At 48.1% G+C, this 15,789-nt stretch overlaps 1 protein-coding gene across 3 annotated transcripts in view; it reads left to right on the plus strand.

Moving 5' to 3' along the window:
- Positions 1-15,789, plus strand: part of Capn8 (calpain 8) — a 68,554-nt gene that overhangs the window by 31,224 nt on the left and 21,541 nt on the right. Inside the window, exons 3-10 of one of the 3 annotated variants that reach the window (XM_051148056.1) lie at positions 2,249-2,367; positions 2,888-3,021; positions 3,998-4,166; positions 4,819-4,902; positions 7,409-7,494; positions 9,093-9,167; positions 9,886-10,046; positions 12,931-13,106. In XM_051148056.1, the coding sequence (XP_051004013.1) occupies positions 2,249-2,367; positions 2,888-3,021; positions 3,998-4,166; positions 4,819-4,902; positions 7,409-7,494; positions 9,093-9,167; positions 9,886-10,046; positions 12,931-13,106 (1,004 nt within the window). Of the gene's footprint in view, positions 1-2,248; positions 2,368-2,887; positions 3,022-3,997; positions 4,167-4,818; positions 4,903-7,408; positions 7,495-9,092; positions 9,168-9,885; positions 10,047-10,652; positions 10,903-12,930; positions 13,107-15,789 lie in introns of those variants that run through there. The other 2 variants (XM_051148055.1, XM_051148054.1) reach the window with 2 other exon arrangements.

Below are 15,789 nucleotides of genomic sequence, written 5' to 3' on the forward strand. Positions count from 1 at the left end.
AGACTGCATGGGGGAGGCTAAGAATATTTATTTGTTTGTTTGTTTATTAGAATATCTTTTATCTATTATTTGACACAAATATGCACATAATGTCTCTTGATCATGCCTACCCCAATCTCATCCATGAACCCCCACTGCAAAGTGTTCCGCTCTTCCAAGACACCCACCAGCACATCCCCTCCCACCTTCATGTCCTGCCACTTTTTAAAGATTTATTTTATTTTACATATATGTGTTTTTTGCTTGCATGTATTTGCGTGCACTGTGTGTACATGTGCGTGTGCGTGCGTGTGTGCGTGTGTGTGTGTGCGTGTGTGTGTGTGTGTGTGTGTGTGTGTGTGTGTGTGTGTGTGTGTGTGTGTGTATCAGAAGAGGGCATAAAATCCCTGGAACTGGAGTTAAGGAGTGTTGTAAGACACCATGTGGGTGCTGAAAACCAAACCTGGGTCTTCTGAGCAGCGAGTGCTCTCAACTGCTGAGCCATCTCTTTAGACTCCTCCTTTTTTTCTCCCTCCCTCCCTCCTTTCCTTCCTTCCTTCTTTTTCCTCCTCCTTCTCTTCCTCCCTGCCTCCCTCCCTCCCTCCCTCCCTCCCTTCCTCTCTTCTTGAGCAATTATAACCCACCGTGTCTAGCTGGTACTTTCTGCTGAACTGCTGACGTTCTCATTGCCTTGGCTTTGTCCAGGTCCTGTGCAGGAACCAGAGCTGCTGTGACATCATAAGTGCAGTGGCCACACCACGTCTGGAAGCATTTTACAGCGCTCTAACCTACCTCCTGCCTTGTATAGTCTTTGATCTCTGCCTCCCACAATATTTGCGGAGCCTTCCTGGGGGAAGGACTGATATATATATCCCACTTAGGGCTGAACACTCAGCAGTCACTTAGTCTCCGCACTTTGACTCACTGAGTCTGTACTTGTGCCCACTGCAGAAAGGGGCTTCTCTGGCTAAGGTTGGGACGTTCTTACTTTTCATATGGGGACACTGATGCCCGGAGCACACAAGGGGGAATTAGAACTAGAAGAGCCACATGAATAAGAGAAACCAAGACTGCTTCAGTAAATCCTAGACTCTTGGGGCCTGGGATCCTCAGTGAAGCTGGAAAGAGGTGAGGTTGGCCAGTAAGATGGCATACTGTTTTACACAGTGTGGGGGACACCAAGGGCATTGTGCCCTCATACTCTACAGGGCACAAGCATCTACACAGGCATGAGCAGCATTCTCCAGCTTCCAAGACACCAGTCTCTCCAGCTCAGGAGGTTAAAGCAGGTGCCCAGAGCCTGGGGCTCATCATTTGATGTCACCGGGAGTCAGTGATGCTGTCTCAGGAGGTGGTTTTCAGGGGTCTGAGTGGTCTGTCTCACACAGAAGGGAGTTTTCTATTTGCTTTCACATTTACTCAGCTGTTCGAAGTGACCAACACCAAGCCCTGGGATGTTTAACCTCTCTCGACTTTCATTTCTTCTGCTTCAAATTATGATGATTTCATGCTAATCAGTATCTCAAGGGTATTGAACCCAAGGCTCTCACAGTGAACTCTGAAACATAAAAAGACCATCGCACTCCACACAGATAATACAGAATCAACTGGCATTACCCCAGGCCATAGTGGAAAGGATTGATCACTCACTTACTCATTTGCATGCCTTATGTCCTGGCTGAATAGGTTCAAGGGTTTTCCCAACCAAACTTAGTCAGGGTGATGACATTTCTGTTTCCATTCCACCGGTTGGGAGCCTAGGAACCGTGAGGTGGTCAGCATACAAGGGAGGCACAGCAGTAAGGATGAGCAGACAGTTTTCATGCCTGAGCGAAAGCCTCTCAGCGAGGCCTCACAAGCTGAATGTGTGTGCCCTTCAGCCAGCAGAGACCCCACCTGCATGACTTAGGAGGGCGGTGTGGTGCCCTTAGCTGACTGTGTGTCCTTCCGAGTTTCAATGACAGATCCTACGGCCAGTATGTCCATACTAAGAGATAGGCCTTAAGCACCAGCCGGGTCCCTTTGCCAATTCACTTTTCTGTCATGCATCAGGCAGAGAAGTGGAAGCAGCGGGTGGCTCTCTCCAACACCAATTCTGCCGGCTTCTCGAACTGTGATAAATGCATTCCTGTTGTTTAGACATAACCCCTCGTCTCAGGAATTGTGTTACAGTGGAAGAGAGTAGTCTACAAGAGACACAAGTGCTGGTGTGATGGGGTCAGTGAGGGGCCTGGCCTGATCAGTAAATGTCTCCTCTGATTCCTTCCAGGAGACTGTTGGCTTCTGGCGGCCATTGCCTCCCTCACCTTGAGTGAGAAGCTGCTCTACAGAGTGGTTCCCAGGGACCAGAGCTTCCAGAAGAACTATGCAGGCATTTTTCATTTCCAGGTATTAGGCCTTTTCTTGATATTTTCCATTACTTTTGTATCTTAGATATTACTCCAGATCTGCGGAGTCAGAAATGCTGGGAGTGAGGCCAAGTTAAAGATGTTAGACTATCCCGCTGGGGATTTGGGTGCACGCTCTGGTTTGAGAACCTTCCCTTTAGACATCCATCCAGTCATCTCCATTCCCTTCCCTTCTTCCGCCAGGCCACCAGGCCACAGGGCCACAGGGCCACGGGGCCATGAGGGAATCACTCTGGACTAAGGAGCAGGAGACGGGAGTCTGAGTTACCCACTTTGGCTCCCTGGATGATGTTGAGCAAGCTTCTCCTTATAGACTCAAAGAAAGAGTAAATGCCTCTAGATGCCTGGGGCATTTCCTATGCGTGGATGGGGTTCAAATCCTTCTCTCTAGGCTGTTAAGGCTCACAAATATTGGAGACTTGTTTACTGACCCCAGAAGCCCCATCCAGGAGCTCTGTCTGCGTCTGCATGTGATCAGTGTTTTGTCTTCCCATCCCTAGTTCTGGCAGTACGGAGAGTGGGTGGAGGTGGTCATCGACGACAGGCTCCCCACCAAGAATGGACAGCTGCTCTTTCTACACTCAGAAGAGGGCAATGAATTCTGGAGTGCTCTGCTGGAGAAAGCTTATGCCAAGTAAGTGGGATGGTAAGGGACCAGAAGACCCAGGAGCCGCCCTGAAGGCTCTTCTTGCCCTTCCACTCGGTGGGCCAGCATCCAGACATCCACAGACTATACAGAAAGCCCCCCTCTGAAGAGAAATGGAAATTTGAGCTGAGAGTTTAAGATCTCACCTCTGTGGCTAGGGATGTAGCTTAGTGATAGAGTGCGTGCCTAGCATGTATAAGAGCCTAGTTCAAATCCCAATATCACAGACATAAATAAGATACATACATACATACATACATACACGCATACATACATGTTAAAGACCCCAGCTCTGTCTCATAAGAGTATCTCTCTTGCTGTTATCTCTTCCTCTCTAAGGCTCCAAGGTAAGATCTTAGAGCATCATGAATGCTTTAAATAATGATGATGATGACAATGAAGAAGAAGAAGAAGAAGAAGAAGAAGAAGAAGAAGAAGAAGAAGAAGAAGAAGAAGAAATGTTTTTAGCTACCAAACTCAACAGTTTCTGCTCATTCCTTGGGTGCCACTTTTCCTGATTGACACTCAAAGCTCAGAGGCTACTTTAGGGTTCTTTGAATTAGTCTTGTTTGCTGTCACTCTATTCTGACAGCCCAGTAACTTCAGTTCTGTTATGGCAATCCTTAGCAGATGCTCCCCTGCTTCAAGGGAGAGTTTCCCATTCCTGTCTGTGCCTGAACAACCCAGAAACCTGAGCAGTCAAGGCCAATTCTAGAAGGGCTACCCTTGGTTGTGAAGGGGAGTGGGGTGAAGAAGGGTTGCCTGAGGATCTGAAATCTTAGGGTGTCTGTCTGAAGCAGTAGTCTCTGTGTGTTCTAGACTCCTTGTCAAAACCGGCCCAAGTCTGTCGCTGGGTCTTTAGCCTGTGTCCTGGCCTTGTCCCCTTCCATGGCCAGTGGTTCCCTTATTGGGGTTGCTTATGACTGTGGATGGTGCTTTTTTTTTTTTTTTTCTTTTCAAACAGGCTCAATGGTTCCTATGAAGCTCTTACTGGAGGCTCCACAATTGAGGGGTTTGAGGATTTCACAGGTGGCATCTCTGAGTTTTACGACTTGAGGAAGCCTCCAGGCAACCTGTACAACATCATCCGGAAGGCCCTCTGCGCAGGCTCTCTGCTGGGCTGCTCCATTGATGTGAGCCTCCACACTCTTCTTGTCTCTTTTGTCTGGCGGCACACTGATTTACAGGAACCGGCGGGTGGGAGCTAGGGCTGGTCTTGCTGGTAACTGTCGGAGCCTCTTTAGTACGGCTGGACTCATCCCTAGAGCACAGCTCCGTCCCCTGGGCCCTAGATGCTACTACCATCATTTTGCTTCATCAGCTCTGTCTTTGGGAAAACAAACATGGCAGCTGACGATATTTGATGAACTTGGAGATTCACGAAGAAAAGTGGAGGGTCCAGCCCTGACAGGAAGGCTGGCTGTATGGGTCACCAATGTGGCCTGAGCGATCAGATCTGGACACCACCAGCCCAAGGGCTGGATTTTATCCATCCGTCCATGTTGTCTCTTTTCCTCTTTGGCTGTCATCCTGGGTAGTTCGGTTTGTTTGCTTTGTTTTGAGGCAGCATGACTATGCGCTGAGTAGCATTGCAGGCTTAACAGCCACTCAGTGCCTGCCAGTTCACTAGAGATGGGTCTCTGTGCCTGTGGCTCATGGCCACCCATGCACTCTTCCTACCTGGGTGATCCCTGGCTGTGGTGCTGTACTTTTAGAAAGCAGTGTAGTGCTGGCTCCAATAAGGTCAGGGTCAGCCTTTCTGATTGGATTTTCTCCTTGACCCAGGTCTCAAGCGCAGCCGAAGCAGAAGCCACCACCAGGCAAAAGCTGGTTAAGGGCCATGCATACTCCGTTACTGGAGTTGAAGAGGTAGGAAGGGGTTAATACAAATGACAGCAGAAGTCTGGGGTATCCTCAGGAGAAGGCTGAGGGATAGGACACTGAGGGGTTTTGAGTTGGCTTTGTGCTTTCCAGCGTGAACAGGGCAATTTTCTCTCTGGATTCAGAGTCCTGGACAGATGTGCAGTTAACCTGTGTTCACTGCAGGGCTCCCCAACTCTTAGCTTCTCAGAGGACAGCATCTGAGACTCCCTGAACTCTAGCTCTCTGGTTTTAAAGGACTATAACTCTTTCCTGATGTGTGGTCAGAAAAGTTATAGGGACATTCAGTTGGATTCTGCACACATCCCAAACAGATGTTTATGCAGGCAAAGCAGCATAAAACCACAGGAGACCCTCAAAGAAGACACAGTTTCTACTCTAGGGTTCAGGATAATATTTAATAATGAGAAGGCACATAGATCTTCCTCATTCTCTGGCCCCAGTATGACCTAGAACAGTCATGATTTTATTTCATATGGTCTAACTCTGTCACAATAGGATTTGAATGGTTTGGTTTATGGTTAAAAGCATAGATATAAGTGGATATGATATGGCTAAGGCAAAATATATCAATCTAGACAGTACTACAACTGAGAAATGAAATTTTTCTTTGAGTTTTCCAGTGGTGAATGCAGAAACAGCCACACACCAGCACTCCATCTCTTGCTGCTTATTGCAGTGGTGACAACAGTTACTACACGTCTCTCTACCAAATGTGGTATTCTTCAAGACAGCTCCATAAACATGAATAGAATCTGTATGAGGAAAATCAGGGCTAGCACATGATAGAAATGATGAGGAGAAAGACTAATAGACTGACATGTTTATGTGTATATGCGAGTATCAGCATGTGTGCAGGGGTGCATGGGGGACCGTATTTGTGTGTTTACTAAGTAGTAGTTTACTAAGCAGTTACTATAACCCAATACCTGATTCTGGGTGAAATAGGCTTTTTGTTTTTTATCTCATGCATTTGGAGCCTGGCAAGTCTAATACTGGGTAGCTTACATGCTTCTTCCTAACAGCACCAAGTAGGAGTGTAAATGGGCACAGAAAAGATACAAACCAGACAGGCTGGATCTGCTTTCTAACAGCAACTAACCCAGTCCCGAGAGAATGAGATCTCACACCAGAAGACTGAACTCAGGCTCGGAAGAGAGATGTCAACCCCATCTCATGTTTTAGTCTTTTTTTTTTTTTTTTTCATGTTTTAGTCTTTTGAGAGTTCCACCTGCAAACCCCATGACAGCAGTAACAAAAATTCACCACAAGTTTCTAAGGGCATTTATACAGTTAGGCTTTGGAGATAATCTGCTGGGATCCTACCCTTCTTCTGGAGAGACATAAGCAAACATTTACTCATCCTGGAGAAGGCACCAGCGACAGACCAACCACACCTGCAACAGTGAACCAGGGGTTATATTTGGGGTTACTTACAGGAGTGTGGATGACTTAAATGCAGCTGCATCACCAGAAATCCAGCAAGGGTGGTAACACATGAAAAGTGCATCCCCCGGAGCTCCTTGCATGACTTGGAGGCAGCACTCATTGAAGAATCTCTGCTTGCCCAGCAACTGTCTATTGCTTTTTATAACTGCAGGGAGGGGCTTTGTGAATCTTGTAGCTTTCAGGAACTTCCTGGGACTCTAAGTTTCATTTACTTCCTAAGTCTTATGAGTTTTCTCCAGGAAGGGCTAGCTATACAACTAACCAGGTAATCTTGAATAGCTGAGCTTTTCTGAGTCTCATATTTTTGAAGTCAAACTGTGAAGTTTAAATACAGCAGTTGTGCGTTTGAAATGCTTAGCACTGTGCCTAATCTGGTGGTAGGCAATTAAAAAATGTTTGCCCGGGTTGTGGTGGTGAATGCCTTTAATCCCAGCACATAGAAGGCAAAGACAGGCAGATTTCTCTGAGTTTGAGGCCATCCTGGTCTACAGAGTAAGTTCCAGGACAGCCAAGGTTACATAGAGAAATCCTATCTTGAAAAACCAAAAATAAATAAATAAATAGATAAATGTCAACTTGTATAATATTGGTTTTGTTTAGGGGACACTTATTAGAATTCTGTCCCTGTTATTCAGAATAAGCTCCAACTTAATCAACTCCAAGAATTTAAAACTGAGTTTAATTAGATATATAGTTGTTTTTTGAAGTAGATTTACTCTTCATTCTCTTGTGAAAACAACAACAATAACAAAACACTTGACTAAAGCTTAAAAACAAGCATGGAAGTGCTTGATGGCGCATGCCTGTAATGCCAGCACTCAGGAGGCAGAGGCAGGCAAATCTCTGAGTTTGAGGCCAGCCTGGTCTACAGAGAGAGTTCCGGGACACCCAGAGTTACACAAACAACTAAGCAAAACAAAGAAGCATGGGAAGAAAATGAAAGTGTGGTCTTTTAGCGACATTTGAAACGCCGAAAGCCCTGGGTGCCAACATACACTCAGACAGTAGGAGTGTGGCGATTTGCCTTTGTGTGTGATCTCTGCAGGTGGATTTCCATGGCCGCCCAGAGAAGCTCATCAGGTTGAGGAACCCGTGGGGTGAAGTGGAGTGGTCGGGAGCCTGGAGTGATAAGTAGGTCTCTCTCCCTCTCTCCCAGTGTTCACCCATCCCTGGACAAAGGTGTTGTGTAAGACACACCCACACCTCCTGAGACCCAGTGGGTTGCACAGCAATTACTCTCTGTAGATTACACAGCCTGCTGCGGAAGGAGCATTCCATGGTTCTAGGATGGGAACAGCAGAGTGGAAACCCCTTCGCTGACGTTTTTGATTATGGATTTCTGCTCTGGCATTTGAAACTTTGGCGCCTTCATGGGATTTTTGTCTAGTGCTGAAGGCTTACCTATTCCCTGCCTACCCCACTTGGGGCTACAAGGTCAAGTCAATCACTTACAATCTGATATTTCCTTGCCATAAACACTGCTTCTTCAGTACCAAGAGGTACCAAAGATGTCGTGAGAACTTTGATCCTGGGAGCCATGGCACACCCAGGTTGTGATGGATGGGAGTGCCCCTCACACCGTGAGTTCATGACTAGGTGTTGACCCCTGGCTGATAGGTCAGCCTTTGGGCTGCCTGTCGCCAGATGAGAGGAGTCAGTCAGAGGAGGTGAGGTCTTGGGATAGCTGAACTCTGGGATCCATGTCCCCTATGTCTTCAGCCAGCCAGAGAGCATCTTGGGCTATTGTTCATCCACTAGAAGTTGGAGAACTAGGACACTGAAACTCTGAAGTGACAAGTCTAAACTCAGCCAGCCTCCAGCTGTGTTCTTTAGAGGTTTCAACTGACAATGACAGCAACAAAAATCAAGCCAACTGGGAGATTAGATTAGTTGTAGAACTCTCAACTGTGGGACTCGCCACTGATTGAATGACTGTTCTGATGACTTGAAGAAACCCCAAAATGCTGCTGCTGGTCTCCACGCACTTAGAAGCCAGGAGGGGGTGGGGGGAATGGGGAGGAGGGAGAGGCTGGGCCTGGCTGTCCTCTCGGCTGGGGAGGGAGAAGTGGGGGTTTTGCTGAGCGTGCTCAGGGAAGATCTTTTGTTTGTTTGTAGGATTGATACTAACACCGTTCACTTATCTAGATATTGCACATGTATTTCGGGAAAATACAAAGCTCTAAAGGTCAGGCAGCTGTAGATGGCACCTGAGCAAAGCACATGGATGTTGTCACAGAAAGGCCACCAGCAGGACAATGTGTGACATTACTTCATGGAGATTTTTATAAAACTGGGCCTGATAATCAAAGCTGTAGATGTAGGAAGTGGACAGTGTCCGTGTACCCAGAGCTGGCTGGGCCCCAGTCTGACAGAGGATGAGAGTGACAGGGTACTAATGGATACAGGGCTACACGCCTTTCTTGTGACAGGACCTTCTTATTCTTACAGCCAGAGGTCTGTGAGTCTTAATTGGAATGTAAAACTTACCCAGAGAGTGAAAATTAGAATAAAGCCATCACATTTCTGCTGCGCGCCCAGGCCACCCCTGCAGGAGTCGTTGTCCTTGACTTTATTCCCCAGCACATCACACCAGGCCCCGTGTCTCTCTCCTTTCCTTTCCTTTGATGGAGGTGCATCCCATTAGTGGTCCTTTGGGGGACATCTAGCTGGGGTAAACAGCTTGCATCGCAGGAATGACCACCTCTGGCTCATTTTCTTCCCTCCACAAGTGCACCTGAGTGGAATTCCATAGATCCTCAGAAGAAGGAAGAGCTGGACAAGAGAGCAGAGGATGGCGAGTTCTGGTGAGACGCTGAAGGGCTGTCCCCTGAGTCTCAGCCCATCCCAAGGCACAGAGGAGGGCCAGTCTTCAGGACTTCCAGGGGTGTTACAAGATTCCTAATACAAGGGCTTTTATTTTTCTCTGCCCCTTCCCCTAGTCTTATTCTTCCTCTGGTCTCATGCCTAAAGCATCGGAGCCCAGCTCCGTGTGTTTAAAACACGGCCTGGCCAGCAGCCTGTCTGCCTGTTGTGAGCCTAAAGCAATGCAACATCTCTCCCCCTCCCCGCAAATCCAATACTAAGGCCTAGCTTATAGTCAAAACAGGGTTCTTTACTTTGTTGGGCGGGGTCACATTCTGCAGAAGATAGAATGTCTTAGAGGACATTTCCACACTGGATATTGTGGAGGAGGATTTCCTCAGGAATGGGCATCTGGTGGCCCTAGCTGTCATCCAGCGGAGAGGTGAGGGCTGCATTTGCATCTTCTCCTGAGGTTTCCTCTGGCTGGTGGTTCGAACTCTGCGTGGCTGGTAGGTGCAGGAGGGAAACTCTCTAGGAGTTGAGACACTGACCACAGTGATACATGGGGACTGTAGCTCTTCTTGTTTGTGTCACTGGACTGTAGGAAGGGAATTCCGTCAGCGCACAGCTGTTGGAAGACAGAGCTCTTTCCTGGGCCTTTAAGCTCTCTTCCAGTCCAGCCCACTTGACTCACTCTCCTCTGGTTCTTCTGTTCTTCAGGATGTCCTTTCTGGATTTCTTGAAGCAGTTCTCCCGACTGGAGATATGCAACCTGTCCCTGGACTCTCTGAGCACTGAAGAGGTGCACAAATGGAACCTGGTGCTCTTCAACGGCCGCTGGACACGAGGCTCCACAGCTGGGGGCTGCCAGAACTACCCAGGTAAGGCCGCCCGGCTCTTCCTCCCCCCCCCCCCCAGGCTTCGTGGCTTTTAACATGGATCTCTGGATAATTAATGCCCTTGGAGCTGATACCCTGTTTCTCTTCTGGCTCAGAGGTCAGGCCGGCAAGGGTGGACAGTGGCTTTGCAGCTGTCCATCTGAGGCCTCGCTTCAGCTCATCCTTGCTTCAGCCTCCCCTCGACAGGCCCCCTCCCTACCTCACTAAGGCCTCCTGCTCTTCTGTTGAGCTTGTGCCTTCCCTACCCAGTGCAGGTGGCTGACACCACCCCACTGATCTTGGGGACAGAGTAGTTAATGACACCAGAAGACAATCTACTGCTTGTGGGCTGCACTCAGAAGGGCAGCCACTTTGCTTTGTATTACCCGAGTTAGAGTTAAGGGGTAAGGCTGTGGGGGTCACAGATGGACATACACGCGCTATGTGTGGGTCATATTCCATTCTGTGGGGGGTCATCAGGGAGCTATCCCTGGTGGAGCTGTCCTTCTATAAACCACCACCCCTGACTTACCTCTGGTTCCTCACCTTGCTCTAGGTGAGGGTGGCCTCCTTGGTTTCTACAAGATGACTAACATGTCCTTGTGTAAGGCTCCTCCTAGGTCGAGTCCACAGAGGCAGCGGCTGAAGAAACAACCGAGAAATGACCCCACAGCTCTCAGGAGAAACAAAGGAAAGAAAAATGCGCACCCTGCTTGCTAGTTCCCTTACCTTCACGCTTCTCTGGCTTGCTGTGGCTCTGTTGATTTGTGTTGATTGACTCTGCATCTCTGTGCAGGAGCCAGGGGCAGCCACTCTCTCTCCAGTCAGAGCACTGCATGCTGTAGAAATAGCAGCATTGTAACCCCCTACCCCTACCCCCACCCTGATGTGGGCACAGACTGGGAGCACAAGGTCCTACTTCCATTCCCATCCATCTTCATCTGGCTGCAGAGAGCAGCTGCTGACAGACCTGAAGGGGGAGCTGGTGGCCTGCCCTCATCAGTCAGCTTGATGACTGTGAGACCTGGGGGACATCCCTTTTTCTAGAACATCAGTTCCTCAGTGCTCACCACAGTTCATAATTCCCACCTTCCGACTCACCGGGGCCCAGTGAGCATTGTAACTCGGAGTGCACGGGGAAGCGCTTTGTAAACTGTGCAGTGTTATACAAATGGGATGTATTATTTTTATGGCCCATTCTCTTCCTCTAGTACTGTTAAGGAGTAAACAAAAAATGTAGGGATTGCGGCAATGCTACATTTGGGAGAAATTAAAATATGCTCGCCATTAACAAGCTCTCAGAAAAGACATAGGAAATTCACGTGGCTCACTCTGGAAGCTCAGAACCATAGGGGGTGCCCAAGGTATGTGCACACATCAAATCATAATCCCGTCTGTGCTGCCAGCTAGCTGTCAGGAGGAAATGGATTGTTCTTGCCTCTTGGTAATGAAGTAAGTACAGACAATTACCAAATTTTCTGTCTCCCCTGGAATCCACAGACACATGATCTTAAAATCTATATACACCTGTGCCTTGAGTGAAAAAAAAAATCTAGAGATGGAGGTTCTGGGAAAGAGAGACTGAATAAGTACTCCCATTGTTAGGGCAGGAAATAATGAATGAGCCTTGGACCTATGTGAATGCTGTGCCGGTTTATAGAATTGCAGCATCGTGTAGAGATTGTGAAAACACCCACAACCGTTCCTCTCCCTACAACAAACACTCCTTTCCAATTGAACACCTAGCATGGTGGGATCTGTCAGGCCCGTCTTCTTCAATTATACTCTTGGTCAGCTCCGTCATAGAACGGTTGTGCGTCTGTGGCTGGTCCCTTAAATGTCCCTGTGTCCAGCTTGGGTAGCTACTAAGTTAGGAGTTCTTTTTCAAAAGGTGTTTTGGACTAAAGGTGTCATGGGTGTGTATGGGGTGATGGTTTGTGCGTACGTGCGTGCGTGCGTGTGTGTGTGTGCACTTGCAGAAGACATCAGGTGTCTAGCTGTATTGCTTACCACCTGGCTCTATCATCCTGTGTCTTATTCCTTTGGGACAGGCTCTCTCACTGATCCTGGAGCTATGCCAGCAAGGCCAGCAATCCCCCTGTTTCTCTTCCCCAACAGCACTGGATTTACAGGCAGATGCATAGCCACACTGACATTTTGACACGGATCTAAACTCAGGTCCTCTTGCTTGCACAGCAAGACCCTCTACCCACTTAGCCACCTGACTCCCCCAACCCCGGGCTCAGGAAAGCCTTTTTAAAGCATCCAAAGGTGGTGCAGCAGGAGTGCCTAATGACACTGTGATTTCTCCTACGTTGTTAAATGGCTTGTCTGGAAGGGCATGTGTCTCCTCCTCAGTATGCTGCAACCCTGAGCACCACAGGAAGCTCCTTGGGCTGAGGGACAGAGCATAGGTCTCAGGGCCACATGGGGTTGAAATTCAAAGTGGGGGCTTCTCCTGGAGCACATGGCAGTCCGGTGGCTTTCTGGCTCTCAGGCAGAGGCTTCCTTGGTTCATCTGGAACTCTATCTTCATCCATCCCAGAGATACACATCTCCCTAGAGCATCCCTTCCAGGCAGAGTCTTCAGCTAAGAACAAAATAGAAAGAGAGACTTCCAGGCAGGCAAGATATTGCTTCCTGGGGGCAGTCCAGAGCAGCCTGGGATGACAGGATCACAGAGTTTGCCACTCAGACAAGACAGACATTCTAAGTGGTTAGCTGGGGGGTGGGACAGGGAGGTGGGAGGACCTATTTCCTGTTCTGCTGTGCCAGGCAGTCTGGCCAGCGTTAATCTTTCACTGGGATGATGGAGGGTCTTTCTTTTTTATTTTTCCTTCTTCATCTCCTCACCCCTGTTGGACCACCATCCCTGGATGATTTCCAGCCACTTACTGGACCAATCCCCAGTTTAAAATCCACTTGGACAAGGTGGATGAGGACCAGGAGGAGGGCACCAGTGAACCCTGCTGTACAGTGCTCCTGGGTCTGATGCAGAAGAATCGCAGGCGTCAAAAGAGGATCGGCCAGGGCATGCTGAGCATAGGCTACGCCATCTACCAGGTAACACTAAGTCTGGTTCCTCTGTCACAGTGTACTGATGTCTTTGATTGGAATGCTTTGGTCAGTAATCGGAGCACTTCTTTCTTATTGTTCAAGTACTCTCAATAAGACGTTGTCTGTCTTCTCTTACATCCTAGAGCTCTTCCTGAGTACTGAGTCCTGGGTCCTATAGTTATTCATCCCTGTGGTTGGAATTTCTTCTGTTAACACCGATACATGCAATTGATTACATTGCCTGTCAGTGAGAACTCAGTGTAAATGCGTGTATTAGGCTCTTATCCAAGAAGAGGCATCTCTAGGGACAGGAGCCCAGAGCATGAGGGGCAAAGAAACTTCAGAGTTGTGGAAGGTGGTTGGATACAGAAGCCAAATGTACCCAGTCCCTTCTCCCTGCCACAGGGAGACACTTAGAACACAAAAGGCCCTAGCTTGGCTGAGAGAACCACACAACCTGGTTTGGTTCTAGAGTCTGTGGATTGAGGAACACAGTTGGTTCTTGTCTCAGGGGTCAGTCCCTGGCTCAGAGTGCCAGGATTCTCCAGTAACTACCCTCCTGTAGACTTCATTTCCCAGATACAGTAAGTCAAGTCTTCAGGTCTTGACCATCTCGGCAGGACCGTGCTGCAGTCCCCTTCTTTACTCAAGCAAAGACTCCATACACTGCATCCTACAGGGGGACAGTTTTTGTTTGTTTGGTTCTGGGTATGGTTTTTATTACAGATAAATTTCTTGGTGGAAATACAGTTCTAATCAGGAAGGCCCAGAGCTGTTTGGAGGGCCAACATATGAGTAGAAATTAATGCACATAAAATAAGCATTGTAATAAGAAGTAATATATTTTGTAACAAGGAAAAATTCCGTTCCCAAGCTCATACCATATCATCCTCCTTCAGCCCTATTTATTATTCTTAAACTTAGGGTTTCAGGTGTGTGTGTGTGTGTGTGTGTGTGTGTGTGTGTGTGTGTGTGTGTGTGTGTGTGCGCGTGTGCATGGTGTGTGTGTTTCCTTTCCTATGACTATGGTCAAATATCCCGACCAAAACAACTTAAGGAAGGGTTTATCTTACAGATCATCCCATAATGCACTATGGAAGGAAGAAGTCGAGGGAGCGGGGCCTCGAGGCAGCTGGTCACACTGTGTGTGCAAACACAAGGAGGGCGGTCCCTACACACTAGCCAGCTCCCTTTCTGCACTTACACATTCTAAGATCCCAGATAGGAATGGTGTCAGCAACAGTGGATGGCTCTTCTACCTCAATTAGTAATCTTCCACAAGTCCACAGTCCTATCTGCCAAGTGATTCTCCGTCTATCAAGTTAGCAATCAACACTAACAATGTGCGTGTGCATGTGCGTGTGTGTGCGTGTGTGTGTGTGTGTGTGTGTGTGTGTGTGTGTGTGTGTGTGTAACTGGAAGAATGAAGATTGGAAAATAATTGCTACTTAATAGCAAGAGAAAAGAACTGAAAGTAACTAAGCACCTTGTTACTTAGACTTAGCTCTGTCTAGACATAAATACTGCAAACCTATCCCCACTGCCTACAGAGGTAACAGCCCAATCCATATCCATCTAGATGCATGCATATCCCAACCCAGCAAACTTGCCTGAGTGCCTACTCTGTGCAATGTAGAAGCTGGGAACACCAGGGAACAGCACACAGCTCCTGTCCTCAGGGCGCTCACAATCAGGCATGGAAACTCAGCACATGCAGCTGGTGACAGGCAGGAGGGATCTGTGATGGTGGTACCACCATAGTGATCTGGGCTCTTCATGGTGAGGGTGGAGACTTTGATCAGGTCTTCAAAAGATGTCCTATATTTCAAAGGTGGAAAAGAAAGCACATTCTAGCCTTAAGGGATGCCGTGTATTCCCTGACAGCTTAAAATTTAGGGGCTGTTTTAAAGAACCCACAGTTGGCAGGTGCAATTACAGGGTGAACACACAGGGGCGGTGGCCAGTGCTTCATCCTTCAGGCCTCCCTCATTGTGCCAGATCAACAAAGCATTTTTTTCCCCAATAGCTGTGTATAGTGTGGTGCTTGCATCAATAAATAATACACACAGCACGTCAGTTTCATGTATCAAATTATAGCTGTTAATAAAATACTCCAGGGTGTGTGATCTGTGGTCCTACTTCTTGTCGCTTGAGGCATATAATTTACAGCTTACAGTCTGTGAACAGATCAGTTTTAAAGTTAAATTGAAGAGATGGATGTAGGAAGCAACTGGAGTAAAGGGGAGCAGCCTGGGCGAGGGGAGGAGCTGGGATGTGGGGATTAGCTGGGCTACAGGGAGCAACTAAAGTGTGGGGCATAGCTTGGCTAGTAGGAATATCATATTTTCACCCCTTTGTCTGCCTTCTCTGCCTGTAACAATCTGAAACAGGACTCTAGCCTGAGGTTGAAAACCTGTGGCCAGGAGAAGCCGCCAGGCATTCCGAAGGCTAAAGAGCCCTCCTCCTGCCACTCACTCCTGGTCTGGCATTCCACAGATGGCTGCCCTTCCAGTCACTGTGTGGGCAGTGGCTGTTCCTGTCTGGCCCAGGAGACTCGGGGCCAGGTGGATTTAGAGCATATTGCCAGAAGCATCCAGGTTGTTGAGGGAAAGTTAGCCAAGGTAATTAGGAAAGCTCGTGGCAGGGGTGGGGAGGCCTCTGTGCCACTGATTGTGTTTTTAACTCCAAA

This window comes from Acomys russatus, chromosome 6 (genome assembly GCF_903995435.1).
Source record: "Acomys russatus chromosome 6, mAcoRus1.1, whole genome shotgun sequence".
Lineage (NCBI taxonomy): Eukaryota > Metazoa > Chordata > Mammalia > Rodentia > Muridae > Acomys > Acomys russatus.